Here is a 21,033-nt window from a genome sequence, read left to right as displayed (position 1 = left end):
TCGACATCTTGGAAGTTTTGACTAACCAATTGCTAACTGAATTGCCATAGGATTGCTAGTGTACCAGACTTTTCTGTGGTGTAGTGTGCTAACAATTTTTGATGTATGTGTTTACGTATTGAGTGCATTTTTTCCCTTCGGGGATTCCATAAGTGTGGTTCTCTACACATGTGATCATCTCTGTGTAGTCTGTGCTGCGCCTCATAAGAACAAGGCAGTTAAGTATTAAGCTCCCGATAGTTTGTCTATGTAGAGTTTATTTCTTTCTTAATAAACTCTTTTATTAGCAAACGTCTTTTTCTAAAGACGCTCAGTTACACTAGAATCGCCTCATAGTGCACAATTAACCAGTAAACATGAGGCAGGAATCATTTCACGGTTCGTGTTACAATTTTCACAGCCGTAAATTGGGTAGGGCTTTAGTTATAGATTTGTAATGAGTTCCACAGCGTTCCCACTCCTAGTAACATTAGTTCCAGGCACTCACAGTGTTTTGGCATTTGTGGCCCTTATTGCTAACTGAATTACCGTAGGATTGCTAGAACCGCCTCATAGTGCAAATTAACCAGTAAACATGTGGCACTTGAATGCTGTGGGAATTAAAAATGTTAAATGCTAACTGTTCTTCTCAAACTGGTTTCATGAGTTGACTGATTCAATGGCTTCCCTAGTCACCAGATTTAAATCTAACAGAGCACATTTGAGATGTGGTACAGTGGGAGATTGTCCAGCATAAATGAGCACCTGAGCACATGAGCCAAAAACCTCAATGAAATCTTCCCACTATGACAAATAAAGGAAGTCTTCTGAACAAAGGGGGGGGACCTGTCCAGAATAAGCCAAATAATTATATAAATGAGTGACTTAGACTTGAATGTTTCTGTTTCTTTGTATCAGGGATGGTCAGAAACCTGAAGCTGTGCTCAGTTTGGGTCCGGAGCTACATGAGCAGCTGGTGGGTTTGATGTGTCTCTTTAGTCCTCGCCAGGTCACACCGTTCCTCCAGACGTCCCAGAACTACCGATTGGAAGAGACCGTCCAGGTAAGAGTATATCCCACATTACATATTCTTACTTTTACAAAGTGATATATATATATATATTTTTTTATATTTATATTCACTGATCAGCCATAACATTAAAACCACCTTCTTGTTTCTACACACTCACTGTCCACTTTATCAGCTCCACTTACCATACAGAAGCACTTTGTATTCCTACAATAACTAACTGTAGTCTATCTGTTTCTCTACATACTATTTTAACCTGCTTTCAACCTGTTCTTCAATGATCAAGACCCCCACAGGACCACTACAGAGCAGGTATTATTTAGGTGGTGGATCATTCTCAGCACTGCAGTGACACTGACGTGGTGGTGGTGGTGTGTTAGTGTGTGTTGTGCTGGTATGAGTGGATCAGACACAGCAGCACTGCTGGAGTTTTTAAATACCGTGTCCACTCACTGTCCACTCTATTAGACACTCCTACCTAGTTGGTCCACCTTGTAGATGTAAAGTCAGAGACGATCGCTCATCTATTGCTGCTGTTTGAGTTGGTCATCTTCTAGACCTTCATCAGTGATCACAGGACGCTGCCCTCAGGGCACTGTTGTCTGGATATATTTGGTTGGTGGACTATTCTCAGTCCAGCAGTGACAGTGAGGTGTTTAAAAACTGTGTCTAATCCACTCATACCAGCACAACACACACTAACACACCACCACCATGTCAGTGTCACTGCAGTGCTGAGAATGATCCACCACCCAAATAATACCTGCACTGTAGTGGTCCTGGGGGGTCCTGACCATTGAAGAACAGCATGAAAGGGGGCTAACAAAGTATGCATAGAAACAGATTGACTACAGTCAGTAATTGTAGAACTACAAAGTGCTTCTATATGGTAAGTGGAGCTGATAACATGGATAGTGAGTGTAGAAACAAGGAGGTAGTTTTAATGTTATGAAGAATCCCCTCCAGTACTGATAAGTGGATAAATGCTCAATGAGTTCGAGATGTCAGCTCCGGTGTGCTAGCATGTTTTACCTGATTGTATGAAAAAAACAATTTACTGCCGTTATACAAAAATGAAATTAATACTGAGCAGAGTTAAGATCAGTCTATTGCTCCAGCCCTCCACAACAGTCCCCGTTTCTTATGTGGCATCTTGCAAAATGTAATTGCCCACTCCTGCTCTAAACCGTCTGAGTTCTTCTCTGTTCATGCTGCTTATGCTGTGGGTGTAGCAGAGCAGCTGTAGAGCAGAGACGAAGCTGAGAGACCAGTTTCACTTCAGTAAGCACTCAGCAGAGCTTTAATAATACAGTGAGTTTGGTGATGGCTGTTCTGCTTAATGCCTCAACTTCTGAGACTGAGAGACAGAAAGAGAGCAAGACAAAGGCAGAGCAACAGACAGACGGAGCAAAAGAAGCAGACAGACAAATCAAGAGCGGCAAACAGATAAGAGAGACAGAAAACAGACACAGATCAAGAAAGATAAATCGATAGAAAAGGAGAGAGATGGACAAAGCGAGAGAAACAGATACGTGACATGAAAACCTGATAGACAGACAGACTGAGCAAGACAGATAGGTGAACAGAGTTGGATAAACATCCAGAGACAGAATAAAGGACATTAAAACAGAAAGAGACAGACAGATACAGAGAAATAAACAGGCTGACGAATTGAGAGCTAGAGAGACAGAAGACTGAGCAAGACAGTCAGGATGAGAGACAGACAGAGCAGGACAGTCTGTCAAACAGGGTGAGCGATACAGTCAGACAGGGCAAAAGAGACAGACAGGCAAAGTGAGAGAACAGTCAAAGACAGTCAGAGTGAGTGTTTTTATTTTATTAATTTTTCTTTGACCTTCTTTATTATCATTAATAATCCTGTAAATAACTTAAATTCTAGAGTTGTATTCTAATCTGTTTTATTTGGTTTTTTTTGTTTGTTTTTTATTGTTATTAATTATATATATGTATATATATATATATATATATATATATACTGTATATATACTGTATATATATATATATATATATATAGTATATATATATATATATATATATATATATATATATATATATATATATATATAAATATATATCTTCTTTTCTAATTTCTGTTTCTTTTCTAATTTCCGTTTATTGTTTACTGCTTTGGCAATAGTGTATCTAATTACATTCTTGCCAATAAAGCACCACTGAACTGAACTGAACTGAGACAGACAGACAAAGTGAGAGAAACAGTCAAAGACAGTTAGACAGAGTGAGAGAGAAAGACAGTCAGAGCAAGAGACACAGATAATCAGACAAAGCAGAGACTGGCAGAGCAAGAGAGACAGACAGTTAGACAAAGCAAAAGGTGTCAGAGACAGTCAGACAAAACAAGAGAGACAGACAGCCAGACAAAGCAAGAGAAGGAGTCTGAGCCAGTCAGACAGAGAGAGAGAAACTAAGACAGTCAGGCAGAGTGAGAGAGACAGTCAGACAAAGCGAGAGGAGTCAGAGACAGACAGACGAAGCAGAGACAAGGTGAGAGAGACATGCAAAGCGAGAGAGAGACAGACAGAGTGAGATACAGTCAGTCAGACAAAGCAAGAAAAGGAGTCAGAGACAGACAGACAAAGCAGAGACAAGGTGAGAGAGACACACAAAGCGAGAGAGACAGACAGTAAGACAGAGCAAAAGAAGGTGACGGAGACAGTCAAAGCGAGAGAGACAGTCAGACAAAGGGAGAGAAACAGAGACAGACCAAGCGAGAGAGACAGACAGACAGCTAAAGAGAGAGAAGGAGTCTAAGCCAGTCAGACAGAGCGAGAGAAACAGAGACAGTCCGACAGTGTGAATGAGACAGACAGTCAGAGCGAGAGAGACAGACAATGTGAGAGGTCAGAGTCAGACGGAGCAAGAGAAACAGAAACAGAGACAGATAAAGTGAGAGACAGACAGACAGCTAAAGCGAGAGAAGGAGTCTAAGCCAGTCAGACAGAGCGAGAGAAACAGAGACAGTCCGACAGTGTGAATGAGACAGACAGTCAGAGCGAGAGAGACAGACAATGTGAGAGAAGTCAGAGAGTCAGACAGAGCAAGAGAGAAACTCTGTCTGTTTCTCTTGCTCTGTCTGACTATCTCTCTCGCTTTGTCTGACTGATTGTCTCTCTTGCGCTGTCTGTGTCTCGCTTTGTCTCTCTCTCTCTCACTCTGTCTGTCTCTCTCACTTTATCTGTCTGTTTCTCTTGCTCTGTCTGACTGTCTCTGACTTCTCTCACTTTGTCTCTTTCGCTCTGACTGTCTGTCTCTTTCACCCTGTCTGACTGTTTCTCTCGCTTTGACTGTCTGTCAGACAGGGTGAAAGAGACAGTCAGAGCGAGAGAGACAAAGTGAGAGAAGTCAGAGACAGTCAGACAGAGCAAGAGAAACAGACAGATAAAGTGAGAGAGACAGACAGTCAGAGACAGACAGATAAGCGAGAGAGACAGAGCGAAAGAGAAAGTTGTGGAGAGATCTCAGCAGAATCAATATGCTTTTACCGCCACTGGCATCTGCTAAATATTTGATCGAGGCTGCGCGCGCACACACACACACACGCACACACACACACACACACACACAGAGAGTAGTGATGTGTGTAGATCTGCAGGTTTGCTGTCTCTTTCAGTCCCAGCTGTTTCTTAAGTGTTGGTCTTTTGCCTTCTTCCTGTCTCTCTGCATCTCTGCCTGTGTTTCCTTTATCCATTACGTTTGTCATCCAGACTCTATTGGCTAAACGTAGCACAAACCTAACGAGCAGCAATTCAAAGTGTGCCTTTATGCTAACCTATCCTGCACTCAGACAGCGTCTGGCACTAGCGTTCTAATTAGCGGGGCTCATGATGCAAACCACAGTCATTAATTCAGCTCTGCTTGCTGATGTGACCTGGTTCAACTCTCCATTTAGACCTATAACTTTTAGTAGGACCAAGCACTGTCGCCTCACAGCAAGAAGGTCCTGGGTTCGATCCCCAGGTGGGGCGGTCTGAGTCCTTTCTGTGTGGAGTTTGCATGTTCTCCCCGTGTCCGCGTGGGTTTCCTCCGTTGCTCCACAGTCCAAAGACATGCAAGTGAGGTGAATTGGAGACACTGAAATGTCCAAGACTGCCCAAGTGTTCGATATAATCTTGTGAACTGATGAATCTTGTGTGGTGAGTGGCTGCCGTTTCCGTCAAGGTGTAAAACATGATGTTAGAATCCTAATAAACAAACAAAACAAACCAAGCGTCAGTCTGCATGTGTTACAGCGATGGGGCTTCATAATACAAGGGTGCAGGTGCAAAACTGGCCTGCCTGCAGTTCAGACCGTGCTTCCAATTAAACAAAATTAAGACTTTGGACAGTTAAGCAGCTCTGGGGGTCGCCTCACAGCAAGAAGGTCCTGGGTTCTATCCCCAGGTGGAGCGATCCGGGTCCTTTCTGTGTGAAGTTTGCATGTTCTCCCCGTGTCTGTGTGGGTCTCCTCTAACTACCTGTCCTGTCACGAATGTAACCAAAGTGTGTAAAACATGACGTCCTCAATCACCACCCTGCATCGTTCCTGTTATTGCTGGAACTAAAAATCCTTGAGCTGATGAACATTCACATTATACACTGCCTGGCCAAAAAAAAAGGTCACCACCTGGATTTAACTAAGCAAATAGGTAAGAGCCTCCCATTGGATAATTACTGCATGGATGATTGTTTCAGCTGGCAACAAGTTATTTAACCCTAACTGATGCAATGAGTAGCTTCTTATTTGTTAAACAACCATGTGGAAAGACACATCCTGTGGTCGTGGAAAAGATGTTCATCTGTTTCAGAAGGGTCAAATTATTTAAGCAGAGAAAACATCTAAGGAGATGCTGAAACTACTAAAATCGGGTTAAGAACTGTCCAACGCATTATTAAAAAGTGGAAGGACAGTGGGGAAACATAATCTTCGAGGAAGGAATGTGGTCAGAAAAAAATCTTGAATGATCGTGATCGGTGATCACTTAAACGTTTGGTGAAATCAAATGGTAGAAAAACTACAGTAGAACTCAGGGATATGTTTAATAGTGAAAGTAAGAGCATTTCCACACGCACAATGCGAAGGGAACTCAAGGGATCGGGACTAAACAGCTGTGTAGCCTTAAGAAAACCACTTCTCAGTGAGGCTAACCGGCAAAAACGGCTTCAATTTGCTAGGGAGCATAAAGATTGGACTCTGGAGCAATGGAAGTAGGTCATGTGGTCTGATGAGTCCAGATTTACCCTGTTCCAGAGTGATGGGCGCATCAGGGTAAGAAGAGAGGCGGCTGAAGTGATGCACCCATCATGCCTAGTGCCTACCGTACAAGCCTGTGGGGGCAGTGCTATGATCTGGGGTTGCTGCAGTTGGTCAGGTCTAGGTTCAGCAACGTTATGTGCCCAAAGAATGAGGTCAGCTGACTACCTGAATATATTGAACAACCAGGTTATTCCATCAATGGATTTTTTCTTCCCTGATGGCACGGGCATATTTCAGCATGACAATGCCAGCATTCATCGGGCTCAAATTGTGAAAGAGTGGTTCATGGAGCATAAGACATCATTTTTACACATGGATTGGCCACCACAGAGTCCAGACCTGAACCCCATTGAGAATCTTTGGGATGTGCTGGAGAAGACTTCGTGCAGTGGTCCAAATCTCCCATCATCAATACAAGATCTTGGGGGAAAATTAATGCAGCTCTGGACAGAAATAAATGTTGTGACATTGCAGAAGCTTGTGGAAACGATGCCACAGCAAATGTGTGCCGTAATCAAAGCTAAAGGCGGTCCAACCAAATATTAGAGTGTGTGTCGACCCATTCATCTCTGACAACTGAGACGTGATTGGTTGATCTGTCTCGTCTTTATTCTATCTTAGATAACCAAGCAGCATGAGCTACACGAGGCCACCGCCTACCTGCTGGAGAAAAAAGGAGATGTTCAAGGAGCTTTTCAGGTGTTACTCCAGGTACGCTTTACTCTCATCTCAAAGCCTGTTAGCTTGCATCGCGTTCGTTGAAATGTACAGAGACACGTCAGTAGTAAATCTCGTAATGGATCTCAAATTACAATCCCAAATCAGAAAAAGTTGGGACAGTATGGAAAATGCAAATAACATAAAAAAACAGTTTCTTACGTTTACTTTGACTTTTATTTGATTGCAGACAGTTTGAACACGAGATATTTCATGTTTTGTCTCCTCAACTTCATTTCATTACTTAATATACCCCCATTCCTACATTTCAGGCCTTAGTTGGGACGGGGGCAATTTAGGGCTAGTAATGAGGTGAAAAACCAGGTGATTGTAATCATGGTTTGGTACAAAAGCAGCATCCAGAAAAGGCTAAGTGGGTAGCACTGTCGCCTTACAGCGAGAAGGTCCTGGGTTCGATCCCCAGGTGGGGCGGTCCGGATCCTTTCTGTGTAAAGTTTGCATGTTTTCCTCATGTCTGCGTGGGTTTCCTCCGGGAGTCCAAAAACATGCAGTCAGGTTAATTGCCCTATAGGTGAATGGGTGTGTGTGTGTGTGTGTCTGCCCTGCGATGGACTGGCACCCCGTCCAGGGTGTTACTGTGTGCCTTGTGCCCACTGAAAATCTGGGATAGGCTCCAGCACCCCCTGCAACCCTGATTGGATAAGCGGTTAAGAAAGTGAGTGAGTGAGTGAGTGTTCAGCTGCCCTCATACTACATTGCCAGTCATGTCTGTGTAGACACCCGACCGGGTGATAGCATCTCTGAAATTCGAACCCCAGATCTAGGAGGTAATCTTGCATATTTTACCACAGTACCACCCGAGTGTGCATGGAATACTAGTCCCGATTTGACAAACTTGATTCTAAGCCTGTGCTCACACTGCTAGCAGAGCACTGCAGCAAATTACCTGAGAGATTTTGTCGTGATGTTAGACAGCGCCCCTCACTCTTGGAAATTTTCACTAACTGATTGCTAACTGAATTGCCGTAAGATTGCTAGTGTAACCGAGCATCTTTAGAGTTTGCTGAGTTAATAAAGTAAGAAATAAACTCTATATAGGCAAACTATCAGGAGCAGAATACTTTACTGGCTTATTCTTTTGAGGTGCAGCACAGACTACACAGAGATGATCACGTGTGTGGAGAAGCACACTTTTTATTGATTATGGAATGCCCAAAGGGACAAAATTCACTGAATATACAAACACATACATCAAACATTGTCAGCACACTACACCACAGAAAAGACTGCCTCGTATTGCAGATTAACCAGTAAACCTGAGGCACTTAAATGCTACAGTATACTGTATGCTACAATATAGCGTACAGTACGCAGTTATGTGCTGACATTACATTAAACAGACAGTTAAGGATCGCCCTTGAGGAAGAGTGAGAGGAAGTGAGGCGGTGAAATTCGATCGATTATGCACTCTGCTTTTGTGTGTACCAGACACTAAAGGCCAAGCTGCACACACTGGCCCAGGAGAGTTGTGAGACCACTGGGACGAGGTCTGAGGAAGAGGAGGAGGCAGCTGAAGAGCGGAGTTTATTGGTCGGGGTGGAGGAAGCCCTGAGTGACATCATCGCGCTGTGTCACCGGAGTTCGCATGGACTCAACCAGCCGCAGAGAGAGGTGTGTATGTGTGTGTGTGTGTGTGTGACCTTGGAGATGAATCCGTCTAAGACCTGTTAATTTATTCATAAGCATATTATATTAATGCATAAACAACCCAGTCTGATGTTTGTCTTCTTCTGCTCTGCTTACCAATCTCTCTCTCTCTCCCTCCCGCTCGGTGCATTAGGCTCTCTGGTTTCCTCTCTTGGAGGCCATGATGTCTCCACAGAGGTTCCTCAAGGGCCCTGATGCCAAACACACTTCTGAAGGTGAGACCCCAGCATACTAGATATTTCACATATTCAACCACTTAGATTAAATTCACGCGTGAAATATACAAAGCACAATCTTTTCCAAAAGTATGTGGACGCCTGTCTGTGAGCTTGTTGGATATCCTAAATCATTGCCATTTACATTTTCAGCATTTTGCAGAACCTTTTATCCAAAGCGACTTACATTACAGTTGCATTATACAGTGTAAGCAATTGAGGGTTAAGGGTATTGCTCAATGGACCAACTGCAGCAACCTGGCAGTGGTGGGGCTTGAACAAGCAACCTTCTGATTACTAGTCCAGTATCTTAACCATTAGGCTACGGCATTGGCAGCTGTACAGTATAGAGTTCGTGCCTCTGTATGGGAAGGCTTTTAAGTGTCCTTGGGCACTTGATTAGCAGTTAAGGTACTGGACTAGTGATCAGAAGGTTGCTGCTAGATTCAAGTTGACATATAGGTTAGAACAGCTGTTTTCTTATAACCACAGTGTCATCTACCGATATTTTTGAGTTTAAAACTTCAACCAAGGAGTAGATACGGCCCAAACAAGATTATTGAAATGCAGCTTATTTTACTTTGACTTTTATTTGATTGCAGACAGGATGAACCTGAGATATTTCATGTTTTATCTGCTCAACTTCCTTTCATTTATTAATAAACATCCATTCCTGCATTTCAGACATGCAACACATTCCAAAAAAAGTTGGGACAAAAAAGCATTTACCACTTTGTAATGTTGTAATTTTTTATTTTTTGCAATTTTTTTTCCTTTGGCAAACCTTTGTCAAGCACTACAATACAGAGTTACATGCACAAATGCCACTTAAAACAAAAAAGAAGCCTTTTGTTAACCATGTCCAGAAGCAGCGTCGACTTCTCTGGGCTCGGAGGCATCTAGGATGGACCATCACACAGTGGAAACGTGTATCGTTGTTAGATGAAAAGTCCAAAAGCCAGGGTATGTCATGGTATGGGGCTGTATCCGTCGTCTTTTCCAGGGACGTCCATGCATTTTTCAGCAAGACGATGCAAAACCACATGCTGCACACATTACAAAGGCATGGCTGTGGGAGAAGAGTGTACGTGTACTGGACTGGCCTGCCTGCATTCCTGACCTGTCCCCAATAGAGAATGTGTAGAGAATTTTGAAACGAAGAATGTGACACTGACGACCTCGTACTGTTACACATCTTAAGAATGTGACAAATAAAAGCTGAAACACTAAATCACTTGGTCTCCTCTGTGCCAAAACGTCTTTTACGTGTGGTGAAAAGGAATGGCAACATTACAAAGTGGCAAATGCTTTACTGTCCCAACTTTTTTGGAATGTGTTGCAGGTCTGAAATGCAGGAATGAATGTTTATTAATAAAGTGAACATAAAATATCTCAGGTTCATCCTGTCTGCAATCACATAAAAGTCAAAGTAAATGTAAGAAAGTCTGTGTTTTTTTATTAATTGCATTCTCCATGCTGTCCCAACTTTTTATGGTTTGGGGTTGTACTTTCGGCATTTGTTTTTTTCAGTTCTGTATTGGATTTATTTTGTACAAGCAGCGCGAACATCCAGCTTTTAAATAAATGAGCTGCTTTAAAGCACCACACTGTGTTTCCTTGGTTTATCGACCAGTAAAGGTGCTTCTGAAATGCTGCACATCTCACCATTGATTTTCCATTTTGTCCAAAATTTCGCAAGAATAAACACACGCTGCTGGTTTGCTGGTGATAAGTGGTCATAATTCTAGCTTTTTCCTTAAATCAAAACCATTAAGACTGCATAAATGCACTCAGGGGCACAGAGATCTGTTCTGCTGGCAGACGTTACCATTGGGTTCAAATCTCAGCCGTGCTATCGGCTGGCTTGTGTCCACACAAACATGCATGATCGGCTATGTCTGATGAAGGGGTGGTCAAAGCTCTGACCTTGTCCAGGGTATTCTTGCCTCACACCTAGTGTTTTCTGGACTTGCAATCTGATTGGTTGATAAAGATTCTGACTTTTGGGCCAGTGTGCTATAGGTACTTACAAACCAGTCTAGTCCAAGAAGCTACACCAGACGTGCACCTGATCATGATCAAGACCGACTGATAAATTAAAGCGTATTAAGTCTAGCTTGTACCTGATTGATCTAAAAACCTGCAGCCACACTGACTCTTTGTTGATTGGACCCACTGCTCTAGGGATTTAAAAACCAATCATGGGAAAACCCTGAGCTAACCAAAAGTGTGTGTGTGTGTGTGTTTTCAGCATTAAAGGAACTAACTATGAAGGTGCTGAACAACATGTCCAGCTTCATCGCCCTGCCCGCTATCATCCAGCGCATTTTACAGGTAATACACCCGTCATAAACACTTTATACACCTGTTATAGATTCATTCATTCGTTCATTTACACTCAGTGCACCACATCATGAATGCATGGATGCAATAAATGCCTTTATTAGTCATATATACATATTCCACATATGCATATGTTTGGAAGCTGGGGTCAGAGCTCATGGTCAATCATTGTACAGTGCCCCTGGAGCAGACAGGGTCAAGGGCCTTGCTCAAGGGCCCAACAGTGTCTACATTGCAGAGGCTGGATTTGAACCGACAATCTTCTAATTGATAGCCCAATGCTCTACCCAAAGCTTACACACACTAGTAACTCAAACTCAAAAGAAGCTTTATTGGCATGACAAATAAGGACATTCGTATTGCCAAAGCTCAGTTAGAGAGAAATAATAAAAATAACAATAAGAACAAAAATGTACAAAATAGTTACATATACAGAAAATAAAATAATAATAAAAACAATATTAACAATACAAATGGTGACATTTACATTAATTAGGTAGTAATAAACATTTGTTGTGTGTGTGTGTGTGTGTGTGTGTGTGTGTGTGTGTGACATGGTCACCCACTGTCCCTCACCTGGTGGCAGGTGTGTGTATAGAGTGCTGCTAGTGTGCTGTAGGTGGGGCAGTTTGTCGGGGTCTGGAAGGGAGTTAAAGTTGGGGATGATGTTATTAAATTTAGGGAAGAATTGGGACCGGATGTGGTGGTACTTGGTACACTGGGTGAGGAAGCGCAGCCCCGTCTCCACTGTTCTGAGAGTGCAGTGCTGGCACAGCCTCTCCTCCCGGGGCAGCCAGGACCGGGTGTGTCGCCCCGTCTCCACGACCACGTCGTGTGCGCTCAGTCTGTACCTCGTCATGGTGTTTCTTAATTTAGGGTCGGATATAAGGCTTAAAACCGTTTTTACTCGCCTTTTACATGTAGATAAACAGCTAGAGCAGGTATTATTGAAAACATCCTACATGTATCTTTCTCTCTCTTACACACACACACACACACACACACACACACACAGACACACACACACACACACTGTGGCCTGTCTAAACAAGCTAAACTGTTGTTATTTCTGGATCAGCGCTTCTCAGTGTGAGTGCGATGATGTCTTTCCAGGGTGTTGCAGAATCCACCAGTGTGCTCCATCATCCAACCAGCATAATCGTTTTCAGACCAACATGTTCACACTTACTCATGGAGTAGCGGATCATAGAAACGCTCTTTTATTACATCTTACACTTTTTGAACGATCTTTAGTTTACTAGTTTGTGTGCGTAGGAGAATCGTGAATACGGAACACCTTAGACTTGCCAATCAAACATCAGCAAAACTCGAAAGGTCAACAGCAATAAGGGCTAAAAATGCCAAACACTGTGAGTGCCTGGAACTGATGTTACTAGGAGTGGGAAAGCTGTGGGACTCATTACAAATCTATAACTAAAGCCCTACCCAATTGTTCTGAAAATGTCACGGACCATTGTGAAATGCAATCTGCTGTGAAATTTAAAATATAAGGTTTGTGTTCATTGATTTAACATTTTTCATTCGCATAGCATTCAAATACCTCATGTTTACTGGTTAATTTGCGCTATGAGGCGTCCTAGTGTAACTGAGCGTCTTCAGAGTTTGCTGAGTGTATAAAGTAAGAAATAAACTGTACATAGACAAACTATCAGGAGCAGAATATTTACCGGCTTGTTCTTTTGAGGTGCACCACAGACTACACAGAGATGACCACGTGTGTAGAGAAGCACACTTTTCCTTTGAATATGGAATCCCCAAATGGACAGAATGCACTCAATATGTAAACACATACATCAAACATTGTCAGCGCACTACAGCACAGAAAAGTCTGGTACACTAGCAATCCTACGGCAATTCAGTTAGCAATCGGTTAGTCGAAACGTCCAAGATGAATAATTGAGATGATAGTCATCTTACAAATAAAAAAAGTAAAAAATTATTTAAATGTGAAATATGTAGGGCTGCCACTAACGACTATTTTTCTATCGATTAATCTGTAGACTATTTTTATCGATTAGTCGATTCATCTAATCGATTAATTTTCCTCTAAACAATTTTATTCAGAATCTCATTTAAACTTATTTTATTTTAACAACAAACTATATGGTATAATATGGCACAAAACTAAATGTAAACAGGGTTTATGTCCATATTATCAAATTCTCAAGTGCTCCATATTAAACAAATTCTGTACACAAAGCAAAGTGCTTAAACCTATAGCAGAAATGAAATAGTTAGATGTAGCCACGTCTCATTAAGTCCAACGTACAGTAATGACAGAATGAGCCCAGATTCTAACCTACACATTCACTCAAAACTTACTTCAAATTCTAAGCCATGTAAACAAAGTGGTAAGTGTGGTTCGCATTCACATGAGAAGCAAAGCAAAGTGCACGACGGTCTAACTGAACTCTATAAGAAATACGGTATTCTAGGATTTCCACGATTAAGAAGCGTAATGAAACAATATAGACGTGCAACATGGCGCTAGTGCTGCTGTGGTACCATCAAAGTTTTGCACAGTGTACAAACCACATTTTTGTTTTGTGCCAGTTTTAATTATTTCCAAACTTTTGATGATTTGGGTGTTGGAAAACGTTTAGCTTTTCTTTGAAAGCGCTAAAATCGGCCTCTGACTGCTGCAGACGGCATTTTTTAAGACTGCGCTTAATGCCGCCAACCATCAAGTAGCGCTGAGGAAAATCATATGAACGCTTATATGAATAAAAACACTGTAGAAATTAAAAAGGCAGCCCTAGAAATATAAAATATTTTAAATGTCCTGTAACCTGCTCAGGGTATATCCTTATAATTCCAGACAAGTTTGTATTGGTTACTGGTAGCTGTACAGCTCTAAAGTAGATCCGGTCAGTATCTTAATAACAACCCCAAATCAAAGTGTAATCATTGCGGTGATGCTAGACGCTTATCCATGTTTGTACTATGAGTTCATGTTCTGCTTACTGTACTCTGTATTATTAGACTGCACACTGAGTTACTTTCGGCCTCTTTATTTATATAAGCGGATGAGACAGATGCGTATTTCTAATTCAACCCAACACACACATACACACACACACACACACAGGGCCTCAAAAGCTTTAAAGGCAGTAAAAGAATCTTTCAGATCAAATTGTGGGGGTGTTAACACACTGTTCTCAGTGTGGTGTATTACATGCTGTCCACAAAGCTTAAAAGCAACAGGGTAGGCTGGTTAACACCAGGAACTTGCCGGCCTGGAAAATCAGGCACGGACGTCTCTCTGAATAGAGATTTTACCCTGAAATTATCTTCCTTTGTGGTTCGGTTAGCAATTTAAGTACGTCTCGACACTGAACTCGATTCGAGGGACCAGATCAAGTCCTGCATGTTGCTTAAAGTTTTATACGTTGGTAGATTGTTGACTGTTGGTTAAGTGTGTTGTGCTGGTATGAGTGGATCAGACACAGCAGTGCTGCTGGAGTTTTTAAATCCCGTGTCCACTTACTGTCCACTCTGTTAGACACTCCTACCTAGTTGGTCCACCTTGTAGATGTAAAGTCAGAGACGATCGCTCATCTATTGCTGCTGTTTGAGTTGGTCATCTTCTAGACCTTCATCAGTGGTCACAGGACGCTGCCCATGGGGCGCTGTTGGCTGGGTATTTTTGGTTGGTGGACTATTCTCAGTCTAGCAGTGACTGAGGTGTTTAAAAACTCCAGTAGCGCTGCAGTCTTATCCACTCATACCAGCACAACACACACTAACACCACCACCACGTCAGTGTCAGTGCAGTGCTGAGAATGATCCACCACCCAAATAATACCTGCTCTATAGTGGTCCTGTGGGGGTCCTGACCATTGAAGAACAGAGTAAAAGGAGGTTTAAAAAGTATGTAGAGAAACAGATGGACTACAGTCAGTAATTGTAGAACTACAAAGTACTTCTATATGGTAAGTGGAGCCAATAAAATGGACAATGTGTGTAGAAACAAGGAGGTGGTTTTAATGTTATGGCTGATCAGTGTATAAAACCACATTAGTTTAAATAAATTGCTAATGTAGAAAGTTTGATTTTATTTTTTACTTTTAAAAAGCCGTTTTAAGTGTGGAACATTTTTGGTTTTGTCATTATTCCCCCTCTGTGTTTATGTTGTAGCATTTTCCATAATCACACAGCCAGAGCTTAAGATAGGACCCAAGCTAAACGGGTATCTCGACTACTGATGATGCAGCACAGCTGCTGATGGTGACATTTGATGGCATTTGCTCAGCATGATCATCAGGGCCGGACAAACGCGAATGCTAATGCAGATCCGGGCCAGCGTGAATGCTAATTGCGATTCGGCCCAGCGTGAATGCTAATGCTTAAGGGAAATGTCAGAACAAGCAGTGTCTTTAGCCCCTCTGTGAACTAGTCAGGGTTCTGATACGCATCCTCTGAAGCCAGTCTGAGAGAAACCCGAAACGTAGGTCAGAAAGCACAAAGCTTTTATTGTTTATCAGATAGAACGGCGGTTCTTTTGCTATTAAACTGGCTGGCTGGCAGTAAACATGCAGGACTGGGCAAAAATACATGTCTTGTGAGACATCTAAAGGCAAACAAACAAATTTATATATACATATGTACACATACACCGATCAGCCATAACATTTAAACCACCTCCTTGTTTCTACACTCACTGTCCATGTTATCAGCTCCACTTACCATATAGAAGCACTTTGTAGTTCTACAATTACTGACTGTAGTCCATCTGTTTCTCTGCATGCTTTGTTAGCCACCTTTCATGCTGTTCTTCAATGGTCAGGACTCTCCCAGGACCACTACAGAGCAGGTATTATTTAGGTGGTGGATCATTCTCAGCACTGCAGTGACACTGACATGGTGGTGGTGTGTTAGTGTGTGTTGTGCTGGTATGAGTGGATCAGACACAGCAGCACTGCTGGAGTTTTTAAATACCGTGTCCACTCACTGTCCACTCTATTAGACACTCCTACCTAGTTGGTCCACCTTGTAGATGTAAAGTCAGAGACGATCGCTCATCTATTGCTGCTGTTTGAGTTGGTCATCTTCTAGACCTTCATCAGTGGCCACAGGGTGCTGTTGGCTGGATATTTTTTAGGTTGGTGGACTATTCTCAGTCCAGCAGGGACAGTGAGGTGTTTTAAAACTCCAGCAGCACTGCTGAATCTGATCCACTCATACCAGCACAACACACACTAACACACCACCACCATGTCAGTGTCACTGCAGTGCTGAGAATGATCCAACACCCAAATAATACCTGCTCTGTGGTGGTCCTGACCATTGAAGAACAGCATGAAAGGGGGCTAACAAAGTATGTAGAGAAACAAGAAGGTGAAGTAGCTGGCCTGGTCTGATTAATCACGTTTTTTTTTTTTTTTTTCATCACGTGAATGTGCGTGTGTGTCTCTTACCTGGGGAACACATGGCACCAGGATGCACTATCTGACGTAACTGTCTTTTTTAACACTGTAGAATGCTGAATTTAAAAATGTTTTGAATTAACCTCATAACTAAGGCCCTACCTAAATAAGCGCTTTCCCGTGTAATATGCAATTTGCTGTGAAATTCAAAATTTAAGGTTTGTGTTTAGCAATTTACCATTCGTGTACTGTTCAAGTGTCTCACGTTTCATGGTTAATTTGTGCTATGAGGCGGTCTTTGCAATCCTAAGTCAATTCAGTTAGCAATGGCTTATTCAAAAGGTGACAAAGTGAAATGTAGCACTTTTCTTTAAAAAAAATCCATGAAATCTGTAATTTTTGAAAAACGAGGTCCGTTAATTAAGCACATTTTCTCTTGAATTTAGTTGGACCCTTATTATAACTATTGCAAGATTGATGAGCAGGAACAATTGCTTATCTAAGGTCATGGCTACTGTCTTCTTGGCATAATGTAGACACACATCCAGGTGCTCCACAACACCAAACAGCCAACTGTTCTATTGTTTTTATAGTAGTGAGACTTCTTGGTGGGGAACAAGTCAAGTCAAATTTATTTATATAGCGCTTTTTACAATAGACATTGTCTCAAAGCAACTACAGAATCCAGGACCAACAGACCAAAACCCTTTGTTGAGCAAGCCGAGAGCTCCCTTAAAAATACAGGAAGAAACCTTGAGAGGAACCAGACTCAGCAGGGACCCACATCCTCCTTGGGTGGCCTGGAGGACAACTTAAATTAGCAGAATCCACACAAATCATACATACACAAAATTAAATTCCTTATTATTCAGTCCAGTCTGTGATAAAGTCCATAGTGAATTCTTGACATGTTTGGTGCAAACACGCCAGGTTTCTGTCATATCTAGCAGGAGCAGCATTGTTGGCACAGCAGTCTCGACTTGCAGGATTTAACCTCGGGTGGGTAAACAGGTTTCCGTCAGAACCACCTCAGCTTTAGACTTCGGCACCTCTAATTATTACAGCATAACTAAAAGGGAGAGCGAGCCGGTAACACAGTCATGAAGGCTTGTTACAGCGCCCACCTCCACAACCGTCATCAAACCTGAGTGATCAGACAAGAGAGGCAGAACGACACGAGAGGCAGAATGACAATAGCTGCGTCCGGAATCGCATACTTCCACACTCAATAGTACGCGAAATGAGTACGCGAGAGCGGTTAGTATGTCCGAATACATAGTATACACAAAAAGGTACGCGAGAAGTACCCGGATGACCTACTTATTGGGCAGCCATGTTTGAGTATGCAAGCGATGCACACTCGTGGTCCACTAATGTATCCCATAATGCAACTGGAGCTGCGTAGGTGTTCGAAGCGGAATAAGAAACAAGAAAGATAGCAGAAAACGGAGAGTCCTCTGTTTACAAGTGTAAGTAAGATAAATAAAATAAACATTTTAAAGACGAATAAATAACAAAAAGACAATAAATATCCAAAATTTTGGCGACTGGGGTTTGTAATGAGTCTGTAACTATGGTGATATCACGTCCGCACGTCATCACTTGACGTTGGTAAGATGGCGGATGTAGTACGAGCGCTGTTGAGTGCATACTGCATACTTCTGTACTGAAAGTATGTACTTCTTTACTTTTTGAATATAAATTGATGATATGTGGACTCACTCACTGTTTGTGTAAGAGAGAGAGAGAGAGAGAGAGAAGCCTGTGAGATCTCAATGTATGGTTTGGTTTGAATCCCTGCTGAGCGCAGAATGATCTGACTGTGTGCAGCAGGCTGATAACATGCCCACTGCTGTGTGTGTGTGTGTTGGTATTCTACTTTTCCTTGGTTGATGCTATTCAGATCTTTACCCATATAAGCGTATTTGATTCCTGTGTGTGTGTGTGTGTGTGCTTTTTTTTCAGGACCCTGTATATGGTAAAGGGAAGTTAGCTGAGATCCAGGGCCTCATTCTTGGCATGTTGGACACTTTTAACTACGAACAGGTACTGCGCTTTTTTCTATTATTTATTCCTCTATTCTGGATTTGCTTTCTAGCTGCTTCTGTATTGGCCTTTTTCTCAATTTTTTATTTATTTATTTGTGAGCTTTGTTGCCATGGCAGGGTGCATTTATCATTGATAAGGTGAGGACTGTCAGAACTACATAACTGTTACAGTGGGGTCAAAAAGTATTTAGTCAGCCACTGATTGTGTAGGTTCTCCTACTTAGAAAGATGAGAGAGGTCTGTAATTTTCATCATAGGTACACTTCAACTATGAGAGATGAAATGAGAAAAAAAAATCCAGAAAATCACATTGTAGGATTTTTAAAGAATTTATTTGTAAATTATGGTGGAAAATAAGTATTTGGTCAATAACAAAAGTTCAACTCAATACTTTGTAACATAACCTTTGTTGGCAATGACAGAAATCAAACATTTCCTGTAAGTCTTCACCAGGTTTGCACACACTGTAGCTGGTATTTTGGCCCATTCCTCCATGCAGATCTCCTCTAGAGCAGTGATGTTTTGGGGCTGTCGCTGGGCAACACGGACTCCACAAATTTTCTATGGGGTTGAGGTCTGGAGACTGGCTAGGCCACTCCAGGACCTTGAAATGCTTTTTACGGAGCCACTCCTTCGTTGCCCGAGCGGTGTGTTTAGGATCATTGTCATGCTGGAAGACCCAGCCACGTTCCATCTTCAATGCTCTTACTGATGGAAGGAGGTTTTGGCTTAAAATCTCACGGCCCCGTTCATTCTTCCCTTAACACGGATCAGTCGTCCTGTCCCCTTTGCAGAAAAACAGCCCCAAAGCATGATGTTTCCACCCCCATGCTTCACAGTAGGTATGGTGTTCTTGGGTTCTTCTTCTTCCTCCAAACACGACGAGTTGAGTTTTTACCAAAAAGTTCCATTTTGGTTTCATCTGACCACATGATATTCTCCCAATCCTCTTCTGGATCATCCATATGCTCTCTGGCAAACTTCAGACGGGCCTGGACATGTACTGGCTTAAGCAGGGGGACACGCCTGGCACTGCAGGATTTGAGTCCCTCTCGGCGTAGTGTGTTACTGATGGTAGCCTTTGTTACTTTGGTCCCAGCTCTCTGCAGGTCATTCATCAGGTCCCTCCGTGTAGTTCTGGGATTTTTGCTCACCGTTCTCATGATAATTTTGACCCCACGGGATGAGATCTTGACCCCAAGGGTCTTGTATGTCTTCCATTTTCTTACAATTGCTCTTACAGTTGATTTATTCACACCAACCTGCTTGCTTATTGTAGATTCACTCTTCCCAGCCTGGTGCAGGTCTACAATTTTCTTCCTGGTGTCCTTCGACAGCTCTTTGGGTCTTGTCCATGGTTGAGTTTGGAGTCTGACTGTTTGAGGCTGTGGACAGGTGTCTTTTATACAGATAACGAGGTCAAACAGGTGCCATTAATACAGGTAACGAGTGGAGGACAGAAGAGCTTCTTAAATAAGAAGTTACAGGTCTGTGAGAGCCAGAAATCTTGCTTATTTGTTATTGACCAAATACTTATTTTCCACCATCATTTACAAATAAATTCTTTAAAAATCCTACAATGTGATTTCCTGGATTTTTTTTCTCATTTTGTCTCTCATAGTTGAAGTGTACCTATGATGAAAATTACAGACCTCTCTCATCTTTCTAAGTAGGAGAACTTGCACAATCAGTGGCTGACTAAATACTTTTTGACCCCACTGTACATTTTTGGCATTTAGCAGACGCTGTTATCCAAAGCAATTGAAGGTTAAGTGCCTTGCTCAAGGGCCCAACAGTGGCAACCTGGCAGTGATGGGGCTTGAACCAGCGACCTTTCGATTACTAGTCCGGTACCTTAACTGCTACGCTGCATCTGCCCTACTACATACACCAACCAGGCATAACATGATGACCACTGACAGGTGAAGTGAATAACGCTGATTATGTCTTCATCACGGCACCTGTTAGTGGGTGGGATATATTAGGCAGCAAGTGAACATTTTATCCTCAAAGCGTGAGGACTTGAGCGAGTTTGACAAGTGCCAAATTGTTATGGCTAGACGACTGGGTCAGAGCATCCCCAAAACTGCAGCTCTTTTGGGGTGTTCCCGGTCTGCAGTGGTCAGTATCTATCAAAAGTGGTTTAAGGAAGGAACAGTGGTAAACCGGCGACAGGGTCATGGGTGGCCTAGGCTCGTTGATGCACGTTGGGAGCGAAGGCTGGCCCTCTATCCAACAGACAAGCTACTGTAGCTCAGATTGTTAAAGAAGTTCATGCTGATTCTGATAGAAAGGTGTCAGAATACACAGTGCATCACATTTGCAGGGCTGTTGTGGCAGCAAAAGGGGGACCAACACAATATTATGAAGGTGG

The 21,033-nt window shown here is 42.4% G+C and overlaps 1 protein-coding gene across 2 annotated transcripts in view; it reads left to right on the top strand.

Moving 5' to 3' along the window:
• vps8 (VPS8 subunit of CORVET complex) overlaps nt 1–21,033 on the top strand; it is a 186,825-nt gene that overhangs the window by 107,907 nt on the left and 57,885 nt on the right. For both annotated transcript variants that reach the window (XM_063010938.1, XM_063010937.1), the window contains exons 35-40: nt 898–1,042; nt 6,903–6,992; nt 8,448–8,630; nt 8,800–8,881; nt 11,133–11,215; nt 18,577–18,657. In XM_063010938.1, coding sequence (XP_062867008.1) covers nt 898–1,042; nt 6,903–6,992; nt 8,448–8,630; nt 8,800–8,881; nt 11,133–11,215; nt 18,577–18,657 — 664 coding nt within the window. The remainder of the gene's footprint in view (nt 1–897; nt 1,043–6,902; nt 6,993–8,447; nt 8,631–8,799; nt 8,882–11,132; nt 11,216–18,576; nt 18,658–21,033) is intronic.

This window comes from Trichomycterus rosablanca, chromosome 15, assembly GCF_030014385.1.
Source record: "Trichomycterus rosablanca isolate fTriRos1 chromosome 15, fTriRos1.hap1, whole genome shotgun sequence".
NCBI lineage: Eukaryota > Metazoa > Chordata > Actinopteri > Siluriformes > Trichomycteridae > Trichomycterus > Trichomycterus rosablanca.
Note: the sequence above shows the minus strand (reverse complement) of the source record. Positions and strands in the feature narration are given on the sequence as shown.